General features: G+C 38.9%; 1 protein-coding gene across 9 annotated transcripts in view; it reads left to right on the top strand.

Annotated features, from left to right (window-relative positions):
• LOC137464305 (chromodomain-helicase-DNA-binding protein 1-like) overlaps positions 1–22,468 on the top strand; it is a 105,440-nt gene that overhangs the window by 41,762 nt on the left and 41,210 nt on the right. For 7 of the 9 annotated variants that reach the window (XM_068175591.1, XM_068175589.1, XM_068175583.1 and 4 more), the window contains exons 3-7: positions 11,496–11,679; positions 13,894–13,995; positions 16,693–16,760; positions 19,025–19,174; positions 19,476–19,729. In XM_068175591.1, the coding sequence (XP_068031692.1) occupies positions 11,496–11,679; positions 13,894–13,995; positions 16,693–16,760; positions 19,025–19,174; positions 19,476–19,729 (758 nt within the window). Of the gene's footprint in view, positions 1–11,495; positions 11,680–13,498; positions 13,826–13,893; positions 13,996–16,692; positions 16,761–19,024; positions 19,175–19,475; positions 19,730–22,468 lie in introns of those variants that run through there. The other 2 variants (XM_068175590.1, XM_068175592.1) reach the window with 2 other exon arrangements.

Raw genomic sequence — 22,468 nt, 5'->3', positions numbered from 1 at the left:
TATTGGGACAGTTTCCTTAAGAACAAAAAAGTAAGGTAAAACAAGGAATAGAGGGCAAGACTGGGTTGGCCTCTGTGTTTGCCACTGAGAAGATTATAGCCCTGCTGCGGGTGGCAACCCCATAGGCATGGTAAGGTGGGAACAAGAAAGCCATATGAGATCTCTATCATTCCTCAGTTGTCTCTTAATCCAACAGAGACTAAAAAAGCAAGATTAATTGGCCTCTATATCCCAATTTGTCCATTTCCAAATAAGATTTTTTTCTTGTTCCCACTGTCCTCACCCACATCAACAGGTGCTAGTAAAAATTATTTTTATTTATTTTTTGAGAAGTAAGGGTAGATTATCAGAATCAAAAATAAGAGTTAATCGTTTGAGCCAAATTACTTATAGAAAAGGAAAAGGAGGAGTTTGTTATAGATGAGTAATGTAATAGTTGGCTCTCACAATTAAGAGATAAATATTATGTAGATGTATAGTAATGTTATTGTAATATGTCCCACCCCCCTCCCCCACAGACCCCTTTCCCCTCCCCCTTGTAATAGCCTTAGTAGTCAGGACATTCAGAGAAGGCCAGCTTGTTACCAGGAGGCTCAGCATAACAACACCTGACCTCCAATCAAGATGTAAGAAAGTAATCTCCACCAATAGATAGCAGAGAAAGAGTAGACTGACAAAACCTTAGGAGGGGCTAAGGATATAAAAGGCAGAGCATCCATTTTGTAGAGGAGCATGTGGCTGGTAGTCATGGGGGCTCCCAGTGCTGAGAACTTTTTCCTTATTCAGTCCTTTGTTGTAATTTTTTGTTAAGGTTTAATAAACCTTTGAAATTTTAAGTGAGCAGTCGTTTCTCACATTAGTATTATAGCATCGTGCCTGAAGTAGGCCCTTGGATGACAGGCATAGGAAGCAACTTTGTTGCTCTCCAGCAAGTATAAGTAAAGCTAGCAGTCATATTTTTTCATATCCCTCCACTTCAAAATAAGGAAGTTTTATCATGGTTTGTTTCTTTCTTTAAAAGTCAACAGATGCAAATGGTTGGTTGAGGTGCTGCCTACAGGAATCAGTTTGAATAGCTTAAATTCCCCCCCCCCCACTAGTACGATTTAATTTGTGTTAGCAGCAAGGAGAGTAGTGGTTCTGTTTTGTGGCTTTAAATGATGTCAATTAAGTGTGTTCTAGTGCAGAAGGTGATCAAGCTACCACACACACACATTCTTACTGGTTGACAGCCAGGTGAACTGTGCTGGCAGTGATAGGCTTGGACTTTGATATTAACTTTTGGGTTTTTGTTGTCTTGGATTTTGCTATAATCTTTAAGGTTGTTTCTTTTTAAATGCTTGCAACCCAAGTATACATAATTTAAAATAATTTTGTTTGTGTGGTGTTGTAATTCCAATGTTTTCCCCCATGATATCTCTAAAGTATGCTAGTGTTTAACCTAATGAGGAATTTGATTAGTGTCAGCTTGGTTCCTTTGAAAAATTATTTTACAAAATCAAATGTTTCTATGCTTTTGAATAGTCATGAAATAAATGTTTAACTTTAAATATTATTTTATTTTAATATGTTAAGTATAGTATGAATTTGATGTACAGGTGGCCTAATCCAGTGGCTCAAGAGTATGCTCAGGTCACTGATTATGTATGACTTTGTACAAGTCCTATAATTAGTGACAAATTCAGAGTTTTTCTGTGGTGTGAAAAACGCCAGGCACTTGTTTTAAGATTTTAAAAGTTTAATAGTAACAAAATAGTTATAAAAATAGTAATAAAAATTAGACCAATAAGAATTTGGACAATCAGAGTTAGGACAATAAAAAGCAAAGAATTACGGATGTCTGGATGCTCTTGGGAACTAAGCCACAAAAGCATACCTTGCTAACAAAGGATTACCCCTTAAAAGCAATAGCCTGTTGCATATTCATATATCTCATATGTGAAAAACGCCAATCACTTGGTTTTTAAAATTTTAAAAGTTTAATAATAATAAAATAGTTATAAAAATAGTAATACAATTAGAGTAATGAAAATTTAGAGTTAGGACAATTACAAGACAATAAAAAGCAAAGAATTACGGACGACCGGATGCTCTTAAGCCCTTAAGCCCGATAAGCATACCTTGTGAACAAAGGAATAACCTTTAAAAGCAATAGCCTGTTGCATATTCATATATCTCATACATGATGCATAAATTCCTTGCAAATTAAGAACTTTTCTGGTTTTTGTCAACTTCTTCCCCTTAATCCTGGTGGTTCCATAAAGACGGAGAGAAGGTGGAAGAATGTTTGTCTTTTCTGATAAGGAGGCAGTAATTCTTTATGGACCCCCCATCACTGCCATCTCTGTGTGAAGAGTATCTTGATTATCTCATCTCTTGCTTGAACTAGAAAAAAAAAAAAACCCACATACATAGGTTCTATTTTAACTACAAAGCTACATTTACTATACTATTAAAATGTTAATACAGCACTTCTAATCAATATAACATAATACATATAGTATTCAATTTAATATTTGCGAAAAGCCAATCTTAAAATATGCATTTTTCACAATCCCTCCTCTTATTCTTTATAAATCATTTGGCTTGAGCAATATTTCTTATCCAATTGCATTCTTTAGACTATGTTAGTAATCAAATAAAATATGGGATTAAACGAGGAAGAAACATCAGAACAGTTGTAAAACATCAAAGGAAGAATCTTAATTTCTTCCACTATCCATTCTTCAATACATTACCCCATCAGTTAGTTTTTAACATTGTTTTCCCACATTTGGACCGGTATCTGGGTTATTTCTTTCTCATATTCTTTATTTTTTTTTCCCCAGGATGACTTTCCCATTGTCATCTATTTTCAACAATCTGATATATTAAATTTTCAACAAAAACCCCCTTCTTTAGCCAATATATAGTCTAAAGCCAACCTATTCTGATACACTAGAGTTTTAGTTTGGCTTTGCTGATTCTGTATTAATTCCAACGCCTGAGCGGCTTTGTTTGTTATCTTCTCTATGACTGCTTGGAATCTTATAATACGATTCAGTATATAATTTAGGTTTAATACAGAGGTAGATCGCTGTGCTGGTTTCACCTTTTTGTTTACTAATGGCCTTTTTGCCGAATCTTGGACTGTATTTCTGAAATCAAATGTAAAACAAATCCATCTCTCTCATTTTGGACATTCAATGCCTCATCTATTACCACTTTTTCCTAAGTTCCTTGTAATTCAATATTTTTCCCCGTTTTTCCTGCAGGTACTTAATTTGGATGGGTTATAACAGTGGCTGTTAACATGGGTGTGTGTAACAAAAAAGGAACTTTGGTTTCTTTCCATGTAATATTTTCTGTAGCATTTGTGACATGATCTTGCCAGTGTCTCAAAAGGTAAAAGACAACAAATGAGAGACAGAAACAGGAATAACAGAGGCCTGGTATGGCTTATACCCCCACCTCCCCTGCCTATGGAGTTGCTTCCCATAGCAGGTATGTGTGATCTTCTCGGTGGTGAGTACAGTGGTCAATCCAGGCTTGCCCTCTGTTTCCTTTGTCACTCGTTTTTACTAAATATTTTTAGGCAAGTCCTTTTTTTTACACTTTTTAACTGAGGTTTCTTACCATTCTTCAAGTATCTCTCAGTCAACAGGCACTGATAATTCCCATCCACAAAACAAAGTTATTACCTCAGTTGCTTTGAGTTCTATCTGTATAGGGGATAGATTCAGTACTCAATACTTATTGCAATGAGAACATAGATTTTGTGAGGTCCAATACCAATTGTTCTCATAATTTGAACATTTACTTATAACCCAGTTAGTGTGTCCAACACTGGGATGAATCAAATAAAGTATACAGTATAATACTGATGGTAATTTCCCTTCTTCCCTGTACAAGTCACAGACTAAGGCCAGAATGTGAGAACTCTGATTAAAATAGTCCTGATCCTCCTGTTTGAAGTGGCAATATTCCTCTCCTAAGGAGGTGTCGGAGGCGTCTGAGGACTTATTTAGGCAGTGCTTAAAACCAGTGATGTAAGCTTTGCCTTATTTCTCAGTTAGGTGTTATTTTTTTGTACCATCCTTGGTTCATTTGGGTTTTCCCAAACTATTACCACCCAGTCCCAGTCGAAAGTCAATTTGGTATCACCCAGTTTAGATGTGATAGTCCATTCTTCAAGGTTCTTCACAAGTTCTTTGATTTTGCTGTCATGAATTCACCCTCTTTCCGTGGTTCAGATTGCTGCTTTAGTGGTACCTGGAAAGGACTTCTTACTAACACAGTGTTAAAAGAAAGACCATACTGCATTAACTTTTACCATTAGTTTTCTTCAAAACTTTCTGGGTTTAACTAAAAGCTTTTTCTGCAGCCGCTTCTTCTTCTTGTATCCAGCTGTTTTAATAGCTGCAGAGGCCAATTCTTCTTCTTGTGAGCTAGAAGTAGTTAAATAAAAATACCAGGCCAATTTTAACATTCTTCAGAACAAAAAGCCTCCTCTTCTTAACAACAAAAAACCAGAAAGAGAAAAGAATTCTTGCTTAAACAAATAAATCACTTTGTGAAAGTCAGCTATCTCTGCCTTGATCTTATCTCTAGTGGTGGTCCCTTTCTTTTTTTTTTTTTTTTTTTTTTTTAACAGTCTTGCGTTTAACTCTGTCCTTCACCTCCCTCTCTCTTTTTCTCTCCCTCTCTTTCTCTCTCTTCACATTTTAACATCCACATTCCAGCATCAGTCCACCTTCTAACATCAGTCCACATTCCAATGTCTCAGAGAGGTAAGTCTGCCAATCACCCCTTCCCTTTTTTTTTTTTCAACTTGTTTACAAATTAAATTACTTTTGTTATGTGCGTTTTGCAAGCATGCAATTCATGGCACTCTCCACCAAGGCTACTAGCCACTCACAGCTGACACAGTACTAAAACTAAAGACTTGTTTTTCTATCACAATTTTCTCCATTCACAAGCTCAAAAAGGTTGTAGGAACAAGGTAAACAACAACTTACTTCCAAAGTGACCCTACCTGCACCAAAAAAATTTAAGACAATGTTAGTTAGTGCAATGCAATTTCCAACGAAGCCAAGGTTTGATTTGGGAAGGGCATCTGAGGACACAGAGCATGAGTTTTACAAATCCATATTTTGAAAAGAGAATAGACAAAACATGAATACAGTGGGGGGAGACAGAAAGTAAGGAATTTGTCTCTGCAATACCTTCTCTTTGACCGTTAGGAAACGCTGTTCAAAGAGGCTCCTGTGCTACAAACAATAATTGGATGGAAAGAGGCACTCTTGAATTTAAGCTTTAATGTCACAATAGGAAACAGCACCTGAGCACTGCAGTGGTGAAGCACCCTGCCTGCAAACTCACTAGAGGCAAGCTACTGCTGCCACGCTGCAGGGCTACCTGCAGCACAGAGGGAATCACGACCAAGCCCTCCCTGCAGGCCTGGGTAAACCACACAAGGAACCTACAACTTCTTCATAGCTGTCTAACTCATTCCAGAAATAAAACTACAGCAAGCAGAGATTCCCCCCCACCATTTTTTTTTTTAATGTGTGTGTGTCACACACCTACAGCGATGCTGAAAGTAACAAATTAACAGCTTACATTAGAAGATACTGAAACCTTTTCTTCATCCAGCTTTGTGTGTTCCCATTTATATATGTAGCCATCTCCAATTCGAGGTCAAAAAAATGAGCCTTATTTTTCAAAAGTGCTATGCATGCACAACTCTAGCTGCTGTTCTAGGTGCACTGCAAGTAGTCAGCACTTCCAAAAACACAAACAAAACAAAAAACTAAAAAAGCAAAACACATTTGGGTACATGTAAAAGGACTGGCTGGAAGAAAAAATGTTTCTCATTGACCTGCCAAGCAGCTGGTGTTACCTTTAGTTTAACTTTACACACTGAGAACCATGTGATTGAACAGCTTCACATCGATTCAAAATAAATTAAAAGTAGGTCTGGCTATGTCACAGCTGTAAACTAGTTTCTCAACTTTAGAGTATAGCAAGTTACAAATTTCAAGATGAAAAATCACTATGCAAATTGAAAGAAATAATTTAAACTACTTGTACACAGTAATGGAAAAAGAATTAGCTGAATCAACAGCTCAATTAAGACATTTGCTCAGTATGAAGCATCCTTCCCTATTTCCTTCTCTAGCCCAAACTTCCTTGTTAATTTTTTTTTTCTTGTTACTTTTACAGTATCTTTGCTCACACTATAATATTTTGGAATATTTAACAGTCAGGTTCTTTTTGCCCCTGTGTCTACTACAAATTCTAATTCTTTTTTCTTAGGGACCCACTTTTAAAGTTATCACAGACTCTAGATGGTATTTTTCCCTTAAAAAATAGAGCCTCTAAAATCCCTATTCTTCTTCTGTGCTCATCTCTCAGAAGATTTTCAGATCTGTCGCTCTCTTAGGACAATCTCTCTTATAATGTCCTTTGCTCTTACAGTAAAAGCAGACATTCCTGGAATGCTCCTGAGACTTGGTTTGTATTGGGGTTTTATTTTTTTCTGTTCCCCTGTCTCTACTACTGTCATATCTAGGAGTAGTGTTTGTGTGTTTTTGATTTTTTTCTTGTAATAGTTTTCTCACATGGTGACTGCCACAATCCTTGCTTTTAGTTTGGCTTTGGCCATAGACTTTCTGAGCCTCCTTTAATAAATCATCTAATGATTTGTCATGCTGATCTTCAATTTTTTCCATTATCTGGCCAAGCACAAAGTTAATCTTTAACAAAGCTTTTCTCACATCAGTCTCAGGATCCATTCTGGAGTGTTGCCTTATATTTCTTCCAAGTCTGTCCAACCATTCAGTTGGAGCCTCCCCTTTCCCTTGTTGTGCCTCAAAAGTCCCTTCAGCATTTTGCCCTCGAGATGATGCCCCTTTTTTTCTCTTGATTATTAAATTACAATACTCATTCATATGTTTTCTCCCCTCCTCATTATTTCGACCCTGCTCAGGAGGTGTAGTTGGCATTTTGTCCTGTCCGGGGGGGGATGTGGTTTTTCTTTACACCAGGCTTCTTTGCTAGCAATTTTGATCATTTCCCTTTCTTCTGGAGAAAATAGTATCTTTATTATGGACCACATTTCTTCCCAGGTATAAATGCTTGAACCTAAAAATTGGTCTAATTGTTCAGCAGTGCTTATGGGATCTTTCAAAATCCCTTTGATTTCCTCTTTAAAATTCCTGACCTCAGAAGAAGTTAAAGGAGCATTTACAAACTCAGTTCCACCCCCTCCCATCGGGACCTCTCTTAGTGGAAACAGATCCCAGTCTTTTTCTAGAGCCTTTCTCCCGTGTTGTGAGGAAGAGTCTGGAGAATGTTGCCTTCTAACTGAACTTCTCGTGTTCCTAAAAGGGGCATCCTCCAGGTGCGAGTTTCTTTGAGCTGGAGCTGCAGTTACCAGGGGAACGGAGCTCAGGGGAGCATGGGCAGGGTTCGCTGCCGGAACCGCCAAACGAGGGGGCATTTCCAGGGGATACCAGCCGGGAGCGTGGTTAATGGCGGCTGGGTCAGCTGTTCCCAGCAGAGGCAAAGCAGCAGCGGCGGTACCCAGCGCAGCTGGAACGGTCAGAGTCGCTGGGGATGGGGCAGAGGAAACAGCCGCGGGAGAAGCGGTCCAGAAAGGGATGGACGGGACGGACGGGAGCCTGCCAGGCGCGGCCGGCGGAGCGGCCACGGACCAGCCGGGAGGGATGGGGGCAGGGGCCGGTTGGGCAGCCGCGAGCAGCGAGACGGGGTCTGGTACAGAGGCTGCGGGCGGCGAAACAGGCACCGGGACAGGCGCCGGCACCAGGGCAGGCGGAGCCGAAGCGAGCGGCTCGCTGGGACCTGGGACAAATGCCGGGACTGGGACAGACGGAGCTGAAACAAGCGGCAAGCCAGGGCCCGGGACAAGCGGCTCGACTGCGAGTGGTGTGGTTCCCTCTTGTTCCACTCCCTTTTTCCCTTTTTCTTATTTTTTACTGGTTTTCTGTCCCATTTTTTTTTCCAAAATCTTATCTATTCATTCTATGCCCTTCTTTTTTTTTTTTTTTCACTTTCTCTAACAACCTGAATACTACCTTCTTTCAACTACCCATGCAAAAAAATCCTTTCTCTCGCAAACCATTTGACATAATACACCTCCCTCCAAAAAAAAATAAAGCTCAAAATAAACAATCTACATTACATATTTTCCACTCATTTCCGTTTACTCACCTTTATCTCTCGCTCACTCTCACTCACATTCACACCCTCAAGCCTGTTCATTTATACTTCTGGACTTCACAATACTGTTACATATACTTTCATTCGTGCACACTTACTTTTATTTTTCACTCACTCTCACATCTGCATTTAGCTCAAAAGAAACAATCTACATTGCATATCTTCCACTAATTTCCATTTACTCACCTTTATTTTCCACTTACTTTCGCACGCACATCCATACCCTCAGGCCTGTTCATTCATACTTCTACATTTCCCTTTATTTTATTGCACAGAGGAAGGAAACGTTAGCAAACCTCTTAGACTTACACAAAGGGATTTCTGTTGCCAGAGAATCGTGAATCGTGTAAGCCCCCACCCTGACCCCTTCCACCTCCCCGAGGTTTGGCTATCCCTCTTCCCTAGAGATAGCCTCAGAGTCAGGGTTTCGGACCTCCGTACCTTGCCCGATCTGGACTCCCCACACGCCCTCCCCCAGGCGGAATGGGTTAGACGACTACTTTGCGCAGCTGCGGTGCTGAAAGGTCCTACGATACTGAGCCATCCTTGCTTTGGGGGCAGCCTCTCTGGGCTTCAGTACCGCTGGGCCTCTGGGAAGTGCCCTGAGTTTGGTTGCCTCTGGTACCAATTCACCTTTGAGGCTGGCTGCATGCGACTCACACTTGGTGTGAGTCACAGCTTCCCCCTCACACCCAGGGGAACAAGGCTAGGTTTGCAGGGTTTTGCCTCAGCTCCCACCCGCGGGGACTTGTTGGTGCGGGACCCACCCTCGCGTACACAACAAGAAGGTACCTTTTCATTCACCTAATAGGTGTTACTGGCCAGTGTTGGTATTCTTGGATATCCCTCAATCTAGCTGTGTTGTCCAAAGCAGAATTTTTAGGGGCCCCTCCCACACATTTTACCTTTTAAATTTTTTTTCCTCCAATTAATTATGCCAAGAAAACCCTCTTTTTACTTTTTATTCTTCTCCAATTAATTATGCCAAGAAAACCCTCTTTTTACCTTTTGTTCTTCTCCAATTAATTATGCCAAGAAAACCCTCTTTTTACCTTTTATTTTACCTTTTTTTTTTTTTTTTACCCCCCCCCCTCCCCAAGGGGTCCCACTCTTTTCCTGAGACCCAGTCCCGGTTTTCCCCAGGGGGATTCTCTCACTCTTTTTATCACTCGCTTCGTCTCTTTACTGGCCGCTTTTCTCGCGAAAAAGACTGAAACGCAGCATGGGAGACTACCGCTCTCACTTAGCAGGTCTGGGGTAACCAGCCCGCCTCTCATTCACACACATTCATCCCCCCTTATCCACCCCATCCCAACAAATACTTACCTATCCCTTGTCCTTGGGTCTTTGTTCTTCGTGTACACTTTGGTCTTAGGGGCTAATTACCGCGGTTTTAGGGAATCCTTTCCCTTTTCTTTGTTTTATTGTCTCCTTTTGTCCATTGGATCGTGACCTGCATCTGTCGGTAGCACCAGGGGAGCACAGTGAGGCTGCCTAATCAGGGCAGGACGCGTCTCCCTCACTCTGACTCTCCTTAGGCACCGGCAGAGAGGTGTTAGGAACCATCCTCTGCTACCATAATTGTGAAAAATGCCAATCACTTGGTTTTTAAAATTTTAAAAGTTTAATAATAATAAAATAGTTATAAAAATAGTAATGCAATTAGAGTAATGAAAATTTAGAGTTAGGACAATTATAAGACAATAAAAAGCAATGAATTACGGACGTCCGGATGCTCTTGGGCACTTAAGCCCGATAAGCATGCCTTGTGAACAAAGGAATAACCTTTAAAAGCAATAGCCTGTTGCATATTCATATATCTCATACATGATGCATAAATTCCTTGCAAATTAAGAACTTTTCTGGTTTTTGTCACCTTCTTCCCCTTAATCCTGGTGGTTCCATAAAGACGGAGAGAAGGTGGAAGAATGTTTGTCTTTTCCGATAAGGAGGCAGTAATTCTTTATGGGCCCCCATCATTGTCATCTCTGTGTGAAGAGTTTCTTCATTATCTCATCTCTTGCTTGAGCTAGTAAAAAAAAAACCCCACATACATAGGTTCTATTTTAACTACAAAACTACATTTACTATACTATTAAAATGTTAATACAGCACTTCTAATCAATATAACATAATACATATAGTATTCAATTTAATATTTGCGAAAAGCCAATCATAAAATATGCATTTTTCACATCATACATGGTTCAAAAATTATTGTTCAAACAAAGGATGTCTTCTGCTTAGTTTCAACTCCCCCCCTCAGCTTGTAAATCAATCATGTTGGTCCCTCGCTGTCTTAGTCTTCCTGATAAGGAGGCAATAATTCTCTTGGGATCTTAGTGTCTTGTTGCTGTTATGTCTATGCGAAGAATTTCTTGGTTATCTTATCCATTCCTTGAGCTAGTTACAAAAAGTATCTTATATCACATAGTTTCTATTTTAATATTATGCTATAGCCTAAAAACTATACTTAAAAGAGATTAATACAGTATAACTTTCCAACATAACACATATAGTATTCATTTTAATATTTGCAAAAAGCCAATCATATAATATGCATCTGTAACATGTGGGAATTTTACTGCTGTTATTTTAACAGTATAAGATGGTCTGCATGGATTCATATTATGTGTGACAACATACCTTTGGTTTTCCAGTTACTTTAAAAAACATTTTATTTAATCAGTTTTTTGGTTGTATTTTGTATATAGATGGTCCAAATCATGGCATTAAATGTAGCTTGCAAGCACTTCCTTACAGATACTTTTCCCACCTATTTTAATGAAAAAAAATAAAAGCAGGGGAACAAAAAAGTTTATATTTGCTTTGAAGAAATGCATACTCAAAAAATTGGGGGGTGACACACTGCTGATCTAAAAAGACTTTAAACAATTGGGTGTATGTGTATATGCAAAAATATGTTGTGTTTGTTAAAGTTAAATAAGGATTTGGGTGGGTGAGAAATAGTCTTGTTTTACTTCTCCAAATTAATGATAAATGTTCTTCTTTCTCCTCTCTCCCTCCTTTGCCACTTCCTCTTTCTGCCCCAGCACCCAATGCTTCTTTTAAGGTTTAGTGAAAGGTTTCTGATTAAATTGAATTTTCATTCCTGATTGATTTCATCCAGTGCATTAATTTGTATGCTATCCATGTGTCTGGGCTAAGCTTACAATTAATTTATAGGTGAAGCTAAAGGTTTTTTATGTGACTTTTAAAAAAATCCTATTTAATTAGCCATTGTTTAATATCTTGTTAACTTCTGATTGCAGCCATTCAGATGATGATTCTGGGTCAGCATCAGCTTCTGAATCTGGTTCAAGCTCTGGAAGCAGTAGTGATGGAAGTTGCAGTCAATCCAGTAGCAGTGACTCTGAGTCTGGTTCAGAGTCTTACACATCTAGAGAGAAGAAACAAGGTCAAGCTAAACTACCACCAAAACTTGATGGATCTAAGGTAAAACAAAACAAATTAACCATTTATGGGAAAAAAAAAACCTCTGTGGAGAATAGTTGCAAAAGTAGTTTTGATTAAACAAACAAAACTTCCATAATTTTTACTTAGAATGTTAAGTTGATTGGGTTAATGAATTTACATACTTAGTTCTCATAACAAACAAGGCTACTAAGTTCTCATTTTTGTAAATACCTACAGTTAGATAATTACTTAAATTTTATAATGCAGAAGACCTATTAACATGTTTTATATTTTTGAGGACAAAGCCACAGATAATGTTCCTATTTTTAATATTTTTAAAACTTGTCTCTCTAATGCTGAGTTTCTTCATATCAATAAATGTGCAAGAATTTCAGGGTTAGGTACATCTTGTTTTCTGTATGGGGAAAAAGTCTGCCAAATTTAGAAAAAAGGAGTGGTGTCTAGAAATCTCTTCAATGCAATGAATGAGCTCTCATCTGTTTCTCTATGTAATATGGCCCTAATTTGGATTATATGATATACATGAAAGGTAGTAAAATATTTCCTACTGTAAGATTCAAAGGCTATTAAGGATACTTTTTTGTGTTTATGTTTTTGGGGTTTTTTTTTTGTTGTTGTTGTTCATATTCATGGTTTTGATACTGTTTCTCACAGTATCCTTCTGAATACAATGTTCAGCATACAGCTAGACAAGTCCATAAAATGATGGGTGAATAATTGGCTGATGGGTCAGACTCACAGTTATAGTAAATGGAGTTACATCAGACTAGTGACTAGTCATTAGTAGGGTTCTTCGGGACTCAATATTAGGGCCCTTTCTCTTCAGTGTTTTTATAAATGATCTGGGCACAGGAATTGAATGTACATTAAGTAAGTTTGCCAACATTACTAAACCAGGAGGAGCTGTTGACTCCCTCAGGGTTAGAGAGGCTTTATAGAGAGATATGGATAGACTAGAAAACTGGGCAATCACCAATTGTGTGAATTTTAATAAGACCAAATGCCAGATTCTGCACCTGGGACAGAGTAATCCTGGGTATACGTGCAAATTGGCAAACAAGCAGCTGGAGACCAATGCTGTAGAAAGAGATCTGGGGATTTAGGTTGATGGCAAGTTGAATATGAGTCAACAGTATGCCCTAGGAGCCAACTGTGCCCTGGGGTGCATTGCTATCCAGTCGAGAGAGGTGACTGTACTGCTGTGCACTGCACTGGTGCGGCCCCACCTCGAGTACCGTGTGCAGTTTTGGGCACCTCAATATATGAAGGACATCAAACTATTAGAATCACAAAATATTCTGAGTTGGAAGGGACCCACAAGGATCATTGAGTCCAACTCTTAAGAGAATGACCTGTACAGGGATTGAACCTTGGGGTTATTAGCACCATGCTCTGACCAACTGAGTGTCCAAAGGATGATGAACAAGATGGTGAAAGGTCTCGAGGGAAAGACTTACAAGGAGTGGCTGAGGTCACTTGGCTTGTTCAGCTTGGAGAAGTGAAGGTTGAGGGGTGACCTCATGGCAGTCTACAACTTCCTCACAAGGGATAGTGGAGGGGGAGGTGCTGATGTCCTCTCTCTGGTGACCAGGTCAAGAAAACAGAATGAAGCTGCATCAGGGGAAGTTCAGATTGGACATTAGGAAAAAGTTCTTCACTCAGAGTGTGATTGGTCATGGGAACAGGCTCTCCAGGGCAGTGCTCATGGCACCAAACCTGTCAGAGTTCAAGGAGTATCTGGATGACACTCTTATTCATATGATTTAGTTTTAGATAGTTTTAGATAGATAGATAGAGCAGGGAGTTGGACTGAATCCTTATGGGTCCCTTCCAATTTGAGATATTCTGATTGTGTGTACTTCAGTATTGCCATATGAAGCAAAAATAGATGAGCAAAGTGGCCTGGAAGGACTTATCTAGATCAGTTTTTAAAATTACTTTAAAAAAAAGGAGTTATCTTAATAATAGAGGCCTGCACAACTTTTGTTATACTTGGTGTACAAATTGTGCCAACAATTCTTGTATAACATTCTTTTCTACAGAAGTCTCACTACTTTAAAATGCTATCCAGCATTATTAATGTATGCAGTATTTTGTAGTGAGTTTTTTATTAATAATGAAATTGAGATTCATCTTACTAGTGATGATGCTCAGCTTAAGAAAAGTAAGTATATGGTAAAGTTTAAAGTTTCAGTAGGTTTAAATGATTCTTGTATCTGAATTCCAATTCAGTTTTGGAAGTCCAGTCCAAGTATACTTGCTATGCAGAGATCAGCAGTGCTCAAGAAGCAACAACAACAGAAGGCAGCCTCATCAGACAGTGGTTCAGAAGAGGTGAATAACATATAAGCTAGTAAATAAAATGTAAAAATGCATTTCTCATTACCCCATATGTTAGAATAAAATTATTTAGAGCCAAGTTCTGTTCTCTCTGTGTTTAACAAGTCTGGTTTTAGTCTATAAAAGTAATGTTCAAATAACTGGCACATTTATGAGGAAACATGGGGGGAATACTTAGTTACATGTTTTCAGGTGAGTTGTGTCAAAATGATAGCAGTTTAGATTGATATCTTTAGCTAGATATTCTGTGATGTATGGATAAATTTTTCAAGTCATGTTATATTAAATTTCATTATATTTCTTCCTTCTGAGTTCCATAAAGACAATTAAAAATACTAAAAATATTTCCACTATTGTTCCTATATAAAGGTAGCCGCTGAAGTTTTCGAAAACACGATGGAGTAGAAAGCTAGATTTTTGCAACTTTTGTAGCAGTTATAAAAGTATTCTTGTCTTTTAAGAACCATACTTCAATTTTAGAGATTTTTAAAACCTAAATCATAGGCTCAAGAAAAGTTGACTTTGTGCAATATGAATATCTTTTAAGGGCACTAATGACTGTGAATTAGGATTTATTTGAAAGCAGACTTTCATATTTCCTTCATTATTAAAAAAAAACATTGTAATCACAAGTCGTCATTACTCTGTGTATCTCTTTTTTAGTCAGATCTAGCTGCTCATCATTAAAAGTGAACACAGGAGTTAATTATATATAGTTAAAAAATTAGTTTATAGCTCTTGCTAAATACTCTTTTCCTGAAGACTCTTTTTCAGGGTAAAAATTATTTAAATTTAATCTTCAGATTGGTTTTAGGAAAATAATTTTAAGAGCGTTCATAGATTTATTTATGATTTTTTCTTTAAGACTTGTCATGGTTTGACACTGGTGCGATGCCAGCGCCCCCATGAAAATGTACTTTTCTAAATAATTGCTGTGAGATGTGATCAGGAACAGAGCAGAGCAGGCCCAAGCTTAGTAACAAAGAAAAGAACTTCATTAAACTACTACTACTATAAAACCTGCAAACACTAAATCCTGTATGAAGACTTTCCAAAACACCCCTCCTCCTCCCACCTAATTTCCAAACAAACTCAACAGTGAGACACCACCCGGGATCCTGATCAAGTTGCCACCCTTCAGATAATCAAATACTTAATCTTTCAAGGGAGACAGGAGTCTCTCCTGTGCCACAGACCCCCCAGGAAACACAATTGCCACCCTTGTGTTTCCATGTCACACATGGCAACCACCTGGAGAAAATCTGCCATGGTGACACTCTCCTTTCCATGTCACAGTGCTCTCACCACTGTGCATGGACAGACTGCTCATAGGGCTCCTTTAAGGATGCTTTGCCATGGACCAAAAGAGACAACAGTTCAGTTTCTCATTTTGGGACTACAGTCCCCCCCCATTTTCCCCTGGGGCTGAGGGTCCAAGAACAGAGGTCTTCTTCTCCTCTTCTTCTTCCTCGAAGACAGAGGGCTTCTCCATACCTTCTTCAACTCTCCTCTGTTCTCTCTACTCCTCTGCTGGTAATCACTGAAACAGGTCTCTTGGCTCACCAACGCATCCCCCTAAGTGCAGCTTCTGTCAGGAGAATTTGGTTCAGTCTATGGCTAACAAGAAAAGTCCAGCCACAAGCCACTCCATCATCTCCTTCCAACTCACGAATTTCTTCTTGTGTCATCTCGGATCCCAGACTGTCTCTCTTCTACTTCAAATCAAGGAGGAGTAATATTTTACAAAGCCTTCATTTCCCAGGAAAGGGTTAAAAGTTCAGACTCCCCGGACGACTGATATCTCTGCCCAGCAGCCGATTCCCAAGGCCAAGGCTGGGCGCCTTCCCCCCCACCCCCCATTCTCCTCCGTGCTGGAGTTACAGGTGCCGTCCAGACTCTCTGTCTCTTCCCTCTGGCGGGGGGGTGACGACAAAGGCATCTCCGCTTCTCTCCACCCTTCCGTCCACAGGAGCTGGCTTGGTTCCAGTCCTTCTACCCCTCAGCTCACCTCGACTAGGCCTCATGGCTTCCCCTCCCCCACCCAGACCCATGGCTGGGCAGGGGAGGTCTGCACAGCACCTTGACCAGAACCAAAGAGAGCGAGCTCTTGGGAGTTCTTGCTTTTAACCCCCTGTGTTCTCAGAGGCGTATCCCTATTTTCAGTGGTCACTTCAGGTGCCAATATCCAAACTTGACCACTGATTGGTTTGACCCAACTTCCTGAAAAAATCACTTCCATGTCAAACCACGACAGGAGTGGCGAGAGAAGAAACATACATGCTATTCTAACGATTTTCTTTGTGGTATTTAAATGTTAGAGTATATGAAAGGTGAGACAGCTCTCAAAGGACAAGAGGTTTTATTAGGCTTTTGATAGAACCTTCATCTTGATTTATTAACTTCCAGCAGTCTGAACTAACTGTATGTAGGCGCGATTATATTTTAAAACAGTTTTTTGTAGTGGTTTCTAGAGTTCTGCTGACATGGTATGTTTTAGATGGAGAAATATGAAATCGATACCAATCCTGATCTTATTCAATATCAGTGGGTACACTGAGGGGGGTGAAGAGGATAAGACATGAAGAATAGGATTTCAGTTTGAAAGTGGGAGCTGAAATATCTTTTTAATACTGAAAATGCTTCATTCTTTTTGTGGTAATGAATTGTGTATATTCTTTTCTTCATCTGCAGGTTTCATCGAACAGTGAAGATTCTGCAGATGACTCTTCCAATGAAGCCAAGAAGAAAAAACATAGAGAGTAAGATGTTGTTAATAAATAATAAATTTTTTTGTTATGGCAACATAATGCTTATAATTAGCCAGTCTTAATTTCACTGCACTTGAAATACAATCTTGTGCTTCTCAATTTTGATTTACATTTTGAAACATTTTGAAATAAATACTCTGAAAGCAATATATATAGATCTTAAAGGTTTTTTCCAACATAAATTATTCTATAATTCTATGATATCGCTATTCATTTCTGAGCAAGAGACTGTATTACATACAGTGTTATTGGAAAACATTCATCACCACTTTTTATTTTTAAAATAGTCTTATTTGTGGCATGTTTTTGAGCTGAAGGGCCTCTCTGAAAATTATTGAAGAAATAGGAAATTACTTAATTAGCTTGTCTCAGATAAAATTTGAATTGTAATCCCATAGTTAATGCCAAATTTTTAAACACTTTAGAGGCAACCTTCCCCCCAGTTATTACAGGTTTGACAGTAATAAGCCATCTTGGCTAGTCAATAAATCTATGTTGAAATTGAGCTGGTTTTAAGCTGTAAATGAAATAATTTGTGAAAAAGATTATACCTTCTCATTGGTAGTGACCTCTTGTGTGTGGGAGGGGTGTTTTTGTTTTTGTTTTTGTATTGTTTGTAATTTTGTGAGTATTGTTTGATTGCTGTTGTGTTGATTTGTATTTTTTAAATGAACAGTGTATAGAAATTGAATTGTTTTTTCATTCCTCTTCTCCAGTTAAATGAATCATCTCAGTATTCAGGGTTGTTAATATAATATCTTCAAGAAAGGGGGGAGGGGGCAAAAAGAGCCTGTTATGCAAAATAGTACTTCTCGAGTGAATTGTCATTCTGTCTTTTGTTACTTAAGAATGTGATTAAACCTAATAACATAATCAGTTACAGGAAAGATAGTTTAGAAACTAGTAACCAAATAACTCCATATATCCAGTGCTTCAGTTTTGATGTATACCTATTTTGAACAAGTACGTTTGCAGCTGTTATCTGACATGCAGAGCTGATTTCTATATATAAACTTAGTACAGGCTGCAAGCCGTACAGAGTGTGGTGTTCTATATGTTGTCTCTATCTCCAAATAAATGCAAGTTGTGTATTTGCATAGGTGTGGGGGAGTTGGATGGTTTGGGTTGGGTTTTTTCCTGTTTTTATTGGAGGGATAGGTTGTTGTTTAGGTGGTTTTTTTAATTTACAGCTTACAGAAAAAAAATCTTTTAAGGAGACAGATGTTTCTGTAGCATTTCCAAGACACATAGATGTATTGACCACAATGAAAATGTAATTTGAGGACCACTGCATATTTAATTGAAAGAAGTGTCAAAGCCCTGATTCTTAGGTTTCCTCATCTGAAATAGAATGAAAAGGTCTTTGAGTAATATTTTACTTTTGAAGGACATTAGTACTATTTGATCATCTTGGTCAAAGACCCCCTAAGACTGGTAATAGATAGTAGTATAAAGATTTAGCAACCTTTCAAAAATGCATGCCAGACTTTTCTTCCACCTGCACCCAAGCAATTAAGATTAAATTTCTCTGTACAAACAGAGTCTGAGTTAAGATACTGTTGATCAGTGGGTACATCTTTCCTCTTGCAAAGTAGAATATCTCAGCTAAGCAGGAGAACAGAGATACGGCCACTGGGAGTTACAAGTGGCTTACTCATAATACTTTGCATTAGTGTTAAGCACTGAATTGGAAGCTCAGATGGGGCTTTTGGGAGCCAGTGCCTCTGATTGCCATGGTTGAAGTCTTTCTGTGTGTTTCTCAGTCTGTATTATTTTTTGTTCCTGTGATGAAGTTGCTAATAATTCATGAAGCACAGGGGATATAGCTATTAGAGAATTTTGGATTCGACAAAATATAATGTTATGGTTTTTATGACGAGCACAGGTAAGTTCCAGTAAATATGTATCTTTCCAACTAAAGTCATTAAGGGTGTCAGGTTTATTAATGTCAAAATAACTCAATTATTAAAGCTGTATTTTATACAGAAATCCATATTTTTGGTTTATTTTGTTCTTTACATCTGTCTCTTGATAACAGAATTCAATTCCTTTTGAAGCTACTGAGTATTTTTACCTGTTATCCATCCAGTATAATTTTCTGTCATTCCAGCTGAAATGACTATTATAACATTTTTATTTCTGTAAAGAATGTTGAAATTAAAGCAGCAAGCCTATGGTGAATGCTTAATTTAAAAACAAAACAAACCCCCCTGAAAACTAATGTGAGTTACTATTTTGTTTCTCAATATGTACAGTGAAGACTGGCAAATGTCTGGGTCAGGGTCAGTATCAGGAACTAGTTCTGATTCTGAATCAGAGGAAGATAGAGAGAAAAGCAGTTGTGAAGATAGTGAATCTGACTATGAGCCAGAAAACAAAGTCAAAAGCCGGAAACCTCCAAGCAGGTAAGAAGGTCTTGCATTTTAGCTACTCTGGTACTATTTCTAATTTGTAATCAAGTACTGTACTACTATACAGGCAAATGAAAACATTAATATTTATTACAGAACTTGAAGACTTTTTTTTAATCTACAAAAGATGTTATCATACCAGTGGTTTGTGTTGAATACCTCTTTTCTATCTGCTCCTACTGAAATTGATGTAACTGAATAGTCATGAAAAACATGTATTCAGAAACAAATATAGAAGGCTTATAGTTGTCCATGTTGAAACTCCACTGTTGTGTTGTATCTTATTGCCTTCAAGAATTGAGCCAAAAAGTGGCAAAAAGATTGCAGGACAGAAGAAGAGGCAGCTTGATTTGTCAGATAATGATGACTATGACAAGAGAGGATCTCGTCGCCAGGCAACAGTCAATGTTAGCTACAAAGAAGCTGAAGAAACCAAGACAGATTCTGATGACTTGTTGGAAGTTTGTGGAGAAGATGTCCCACAGCCTGAAGAAGATGAATTTGAAACTATAGAGAAGTTTATGGATAGTCGAATTGGCCGAAAAGGAGGTAATTTTGTTATCAGTTTTCTTAAGATGCTGCACTGCATTGTGGTGCAATGTCAACAGCAATTATTCTCAGCTGTAGGTAACCTGTGATGTTTGTAAAGAAGTTTTAAAGTACCAGAAAGTAATCTTATTTTGTTTTTCATACTCATAAGGATGTTTCTTTTGTAAGCCTTATAAAATAAAACATAGCAAAACTTAAGTAACTAGAGAAGTGGTCACAGAACTAAGCTGGACAGAGCTCAAGAAGTTGTTGGACAATACTCTCAGGCACATGGTGTGACTCTTGGGGATGGGCCAGGAGTTAGACTCGATGATTCTTGTGGGTCCCTTCCAACTCAGCATATTCTGTGGTTCTGTGAAAGAGAAAAAATGAAGTGGAATATTGCTTAAATGCATAGCATACTGTTATATCACTATTTGTACAGTTTATTGATATTTGATAGGTATAAACTCTATATAGGAGGGTGAAGAGAACATGGAATGAGAGAGCTAACCTGTAGGCTGAATGATGAAGGATGATGTTAGGAAGGCTGAACCACTGAGATCGCGATTTCAGTTATTTATTTTCAAATAGTCCCAATACAGTGCAATGGATGGTGGAATATAAAATTTCAGTGGTATGCTTACATGTGCATTTCTAGAACTAATTTTATGGATGATGGTAGGGGTTTCATATTTCCAGCATCTGATGAGATTCAGTGTCCTGCTTGTGTGTTGCTTCTTTTTTTTCCAGTGCATTCTTGCTCTAGCCCCTTACTCTAATGCACAGTGTCATCGCTTTTGGACTAAGCTTCTTATATTTTACATGCTTTTTACTATTGAAATGCTCTGTTTCTATATCTGTCCCCTGCATCTGGTTAGGTCCACTTCCTTATTTGGCTCTCCTCACAGGAATGAGCCTATTTCTTTCTGCTAGTGTGCTTCAGCTGTAATACTGACTGTATTTAATTAAAAATTACCCCACATAAGATTCTGAAGATGGGGGGGGAGTAGTAAAACGAGTTTAGGGAGAAATAGTTCAAGAGCAGCCCATCCCAAAGAGCAGGAAGTCAGACAAAATTGCCAGTAGGCCTGCAGAGATAAACAAGGAGCTCTTGGCAAAACTCAAAGCCAAAGAGGAGGTATAGGGAAGGTGGAATACAAAGACACTATCGAAGCATGCAGAGACACAGTTAGGAAAGCCAAAGTCCACTTGGAATTGAATCTGGCAAGGGTTGTCAAGGACAGCAACAAAGGCCTCTCTATAGGTGACAAAAGGAAGACTAAGGAAAATATGGGGATACTACTGAATGACAGAATAACACAGGACATGGAAAAGGCTGAGGTACTGAATGCTTTATTCATCTCAGTCTTTACTATCAAGACCAGTCTTCAGGAATCCCTGGTCCCCGATATCCGGGAGGGAAATCTGGAGCAAAGAATATGTACCCTTGGTGGAAGATGATCAGGCCAGGGAATACTTAGGCAAACTGGACATACATAAGTCAATGGGCCTTGATGGAATGTACCCATGAGTACTGAGGGAGCTGGTAGATGTAACTGCAAGGCCACTCTCAATAATTTTTGATCATGGCAACTGGGAAAAGTACCTGAGGACTGGAGGAAAGCAAATGTCGTAGAATCATAGAACAGTTTGGGTTGGAAAAGACATTCAAACTTCATCTACTCCCATCCCCCTGCAATGAGCAGGGATATCTTCAACTAGATCATATTGCTCAGAGCCCTGTTCAACTTGACCTTAAATGTTTCCAGGGATGGGGCATCTACCACTTCTTTGGGCAACCCGTGCCAGTGTTTCACCACCCTTGTCATTAAAAAAATTCTTCCTTATATCTAGTCTAAATCTCCCTTCTTTTAGTTTAAAACCATTACCCCTTGTCCTCTGGCAACAGGCCCTATGCAACTAAGCCCCACACAACTGCTCACTCATTTTCCCCTGTGGAATGGGGGAGAGTATCAGAAAAAATAAAAAGGTGAGAAAATTCATGGGTTGAGATAAAGGCAGTTTAATAAGGAAAGCAAAAATTGCACACATAAGCAAAGCAAAACAAACAATTCATTCACTACTTTCCATTGGCAGGCAGATGTTCAGCCATAGCCAGGAAAGCAGGGACCCATCATGCATAATGGTTACTTGCTAAAACAAACCACCTCTCCCAACTTCTTGTGTACCCACAGCCTACTCCCTGGTGAGGTGGTATGAGAAGCAGCAAAGGCCTTGACTCTGTGTAAGCCCTGCTCAGCAATAACTAAAACCTCCCTGATATATCAACACCGTTTCTATCACAAATTCAAAACATACCCCCATACTGGCTACTATAAAGAAAATTAATTCTATCCCAGCTAAAAGCAGAATGCCCTACTAAAAAGGTTGTCCCTATATTCTTTTTTATAAGTCCCCTTTAAGTATTGAAAGACCACAATAAGGTGAAGTCTTATCCATGCTGAACAACCCCAACTCTCTCAGCCTGTCGTCATAGGAGAGGTGCTCAAGCCCTCTGATCATTTTCATGACTCTCTTCTGGACATGCTCCAACAGGTCCGTGTATTTCTTCTTCTGAGGACTCCAGAACTGGATGCAATACTCCAGGTGGGGTATCACCAGCGGGGAGTAGAGGGGCAGAATCACATCCCTCGACCTGTTGGCCACGCTTCTTTTGATGCAGACCAGGATATGGTTGGCTTTTTGGGTTCTGGTAGCACATTGCTGGCTCTTGTCCAGCCTTTTATCTACCAGTAC

The sequence above is a fragment of the Anomalospiza imberbis genome, chromosome W (genome assembly GCF_031753505.1).
Source record: "Anomalospiza imberbis isolate Cuckoo-Finch-1a 21T00152 chromosome W, ASM3175350v1, whole genome shotgun sequence".
Lineage (NCBI taxonomy): Eukaryota > Metazoa > Chordata > Aves > Passeriformes > Viduidae > Anomalospiza > Anomalospiza imberbis.
The sequence above is the reverse complement of the archived record's forward strand: the minus strand, read 5'-3'. Positions and strand labels throughout refer to the sequence as shown.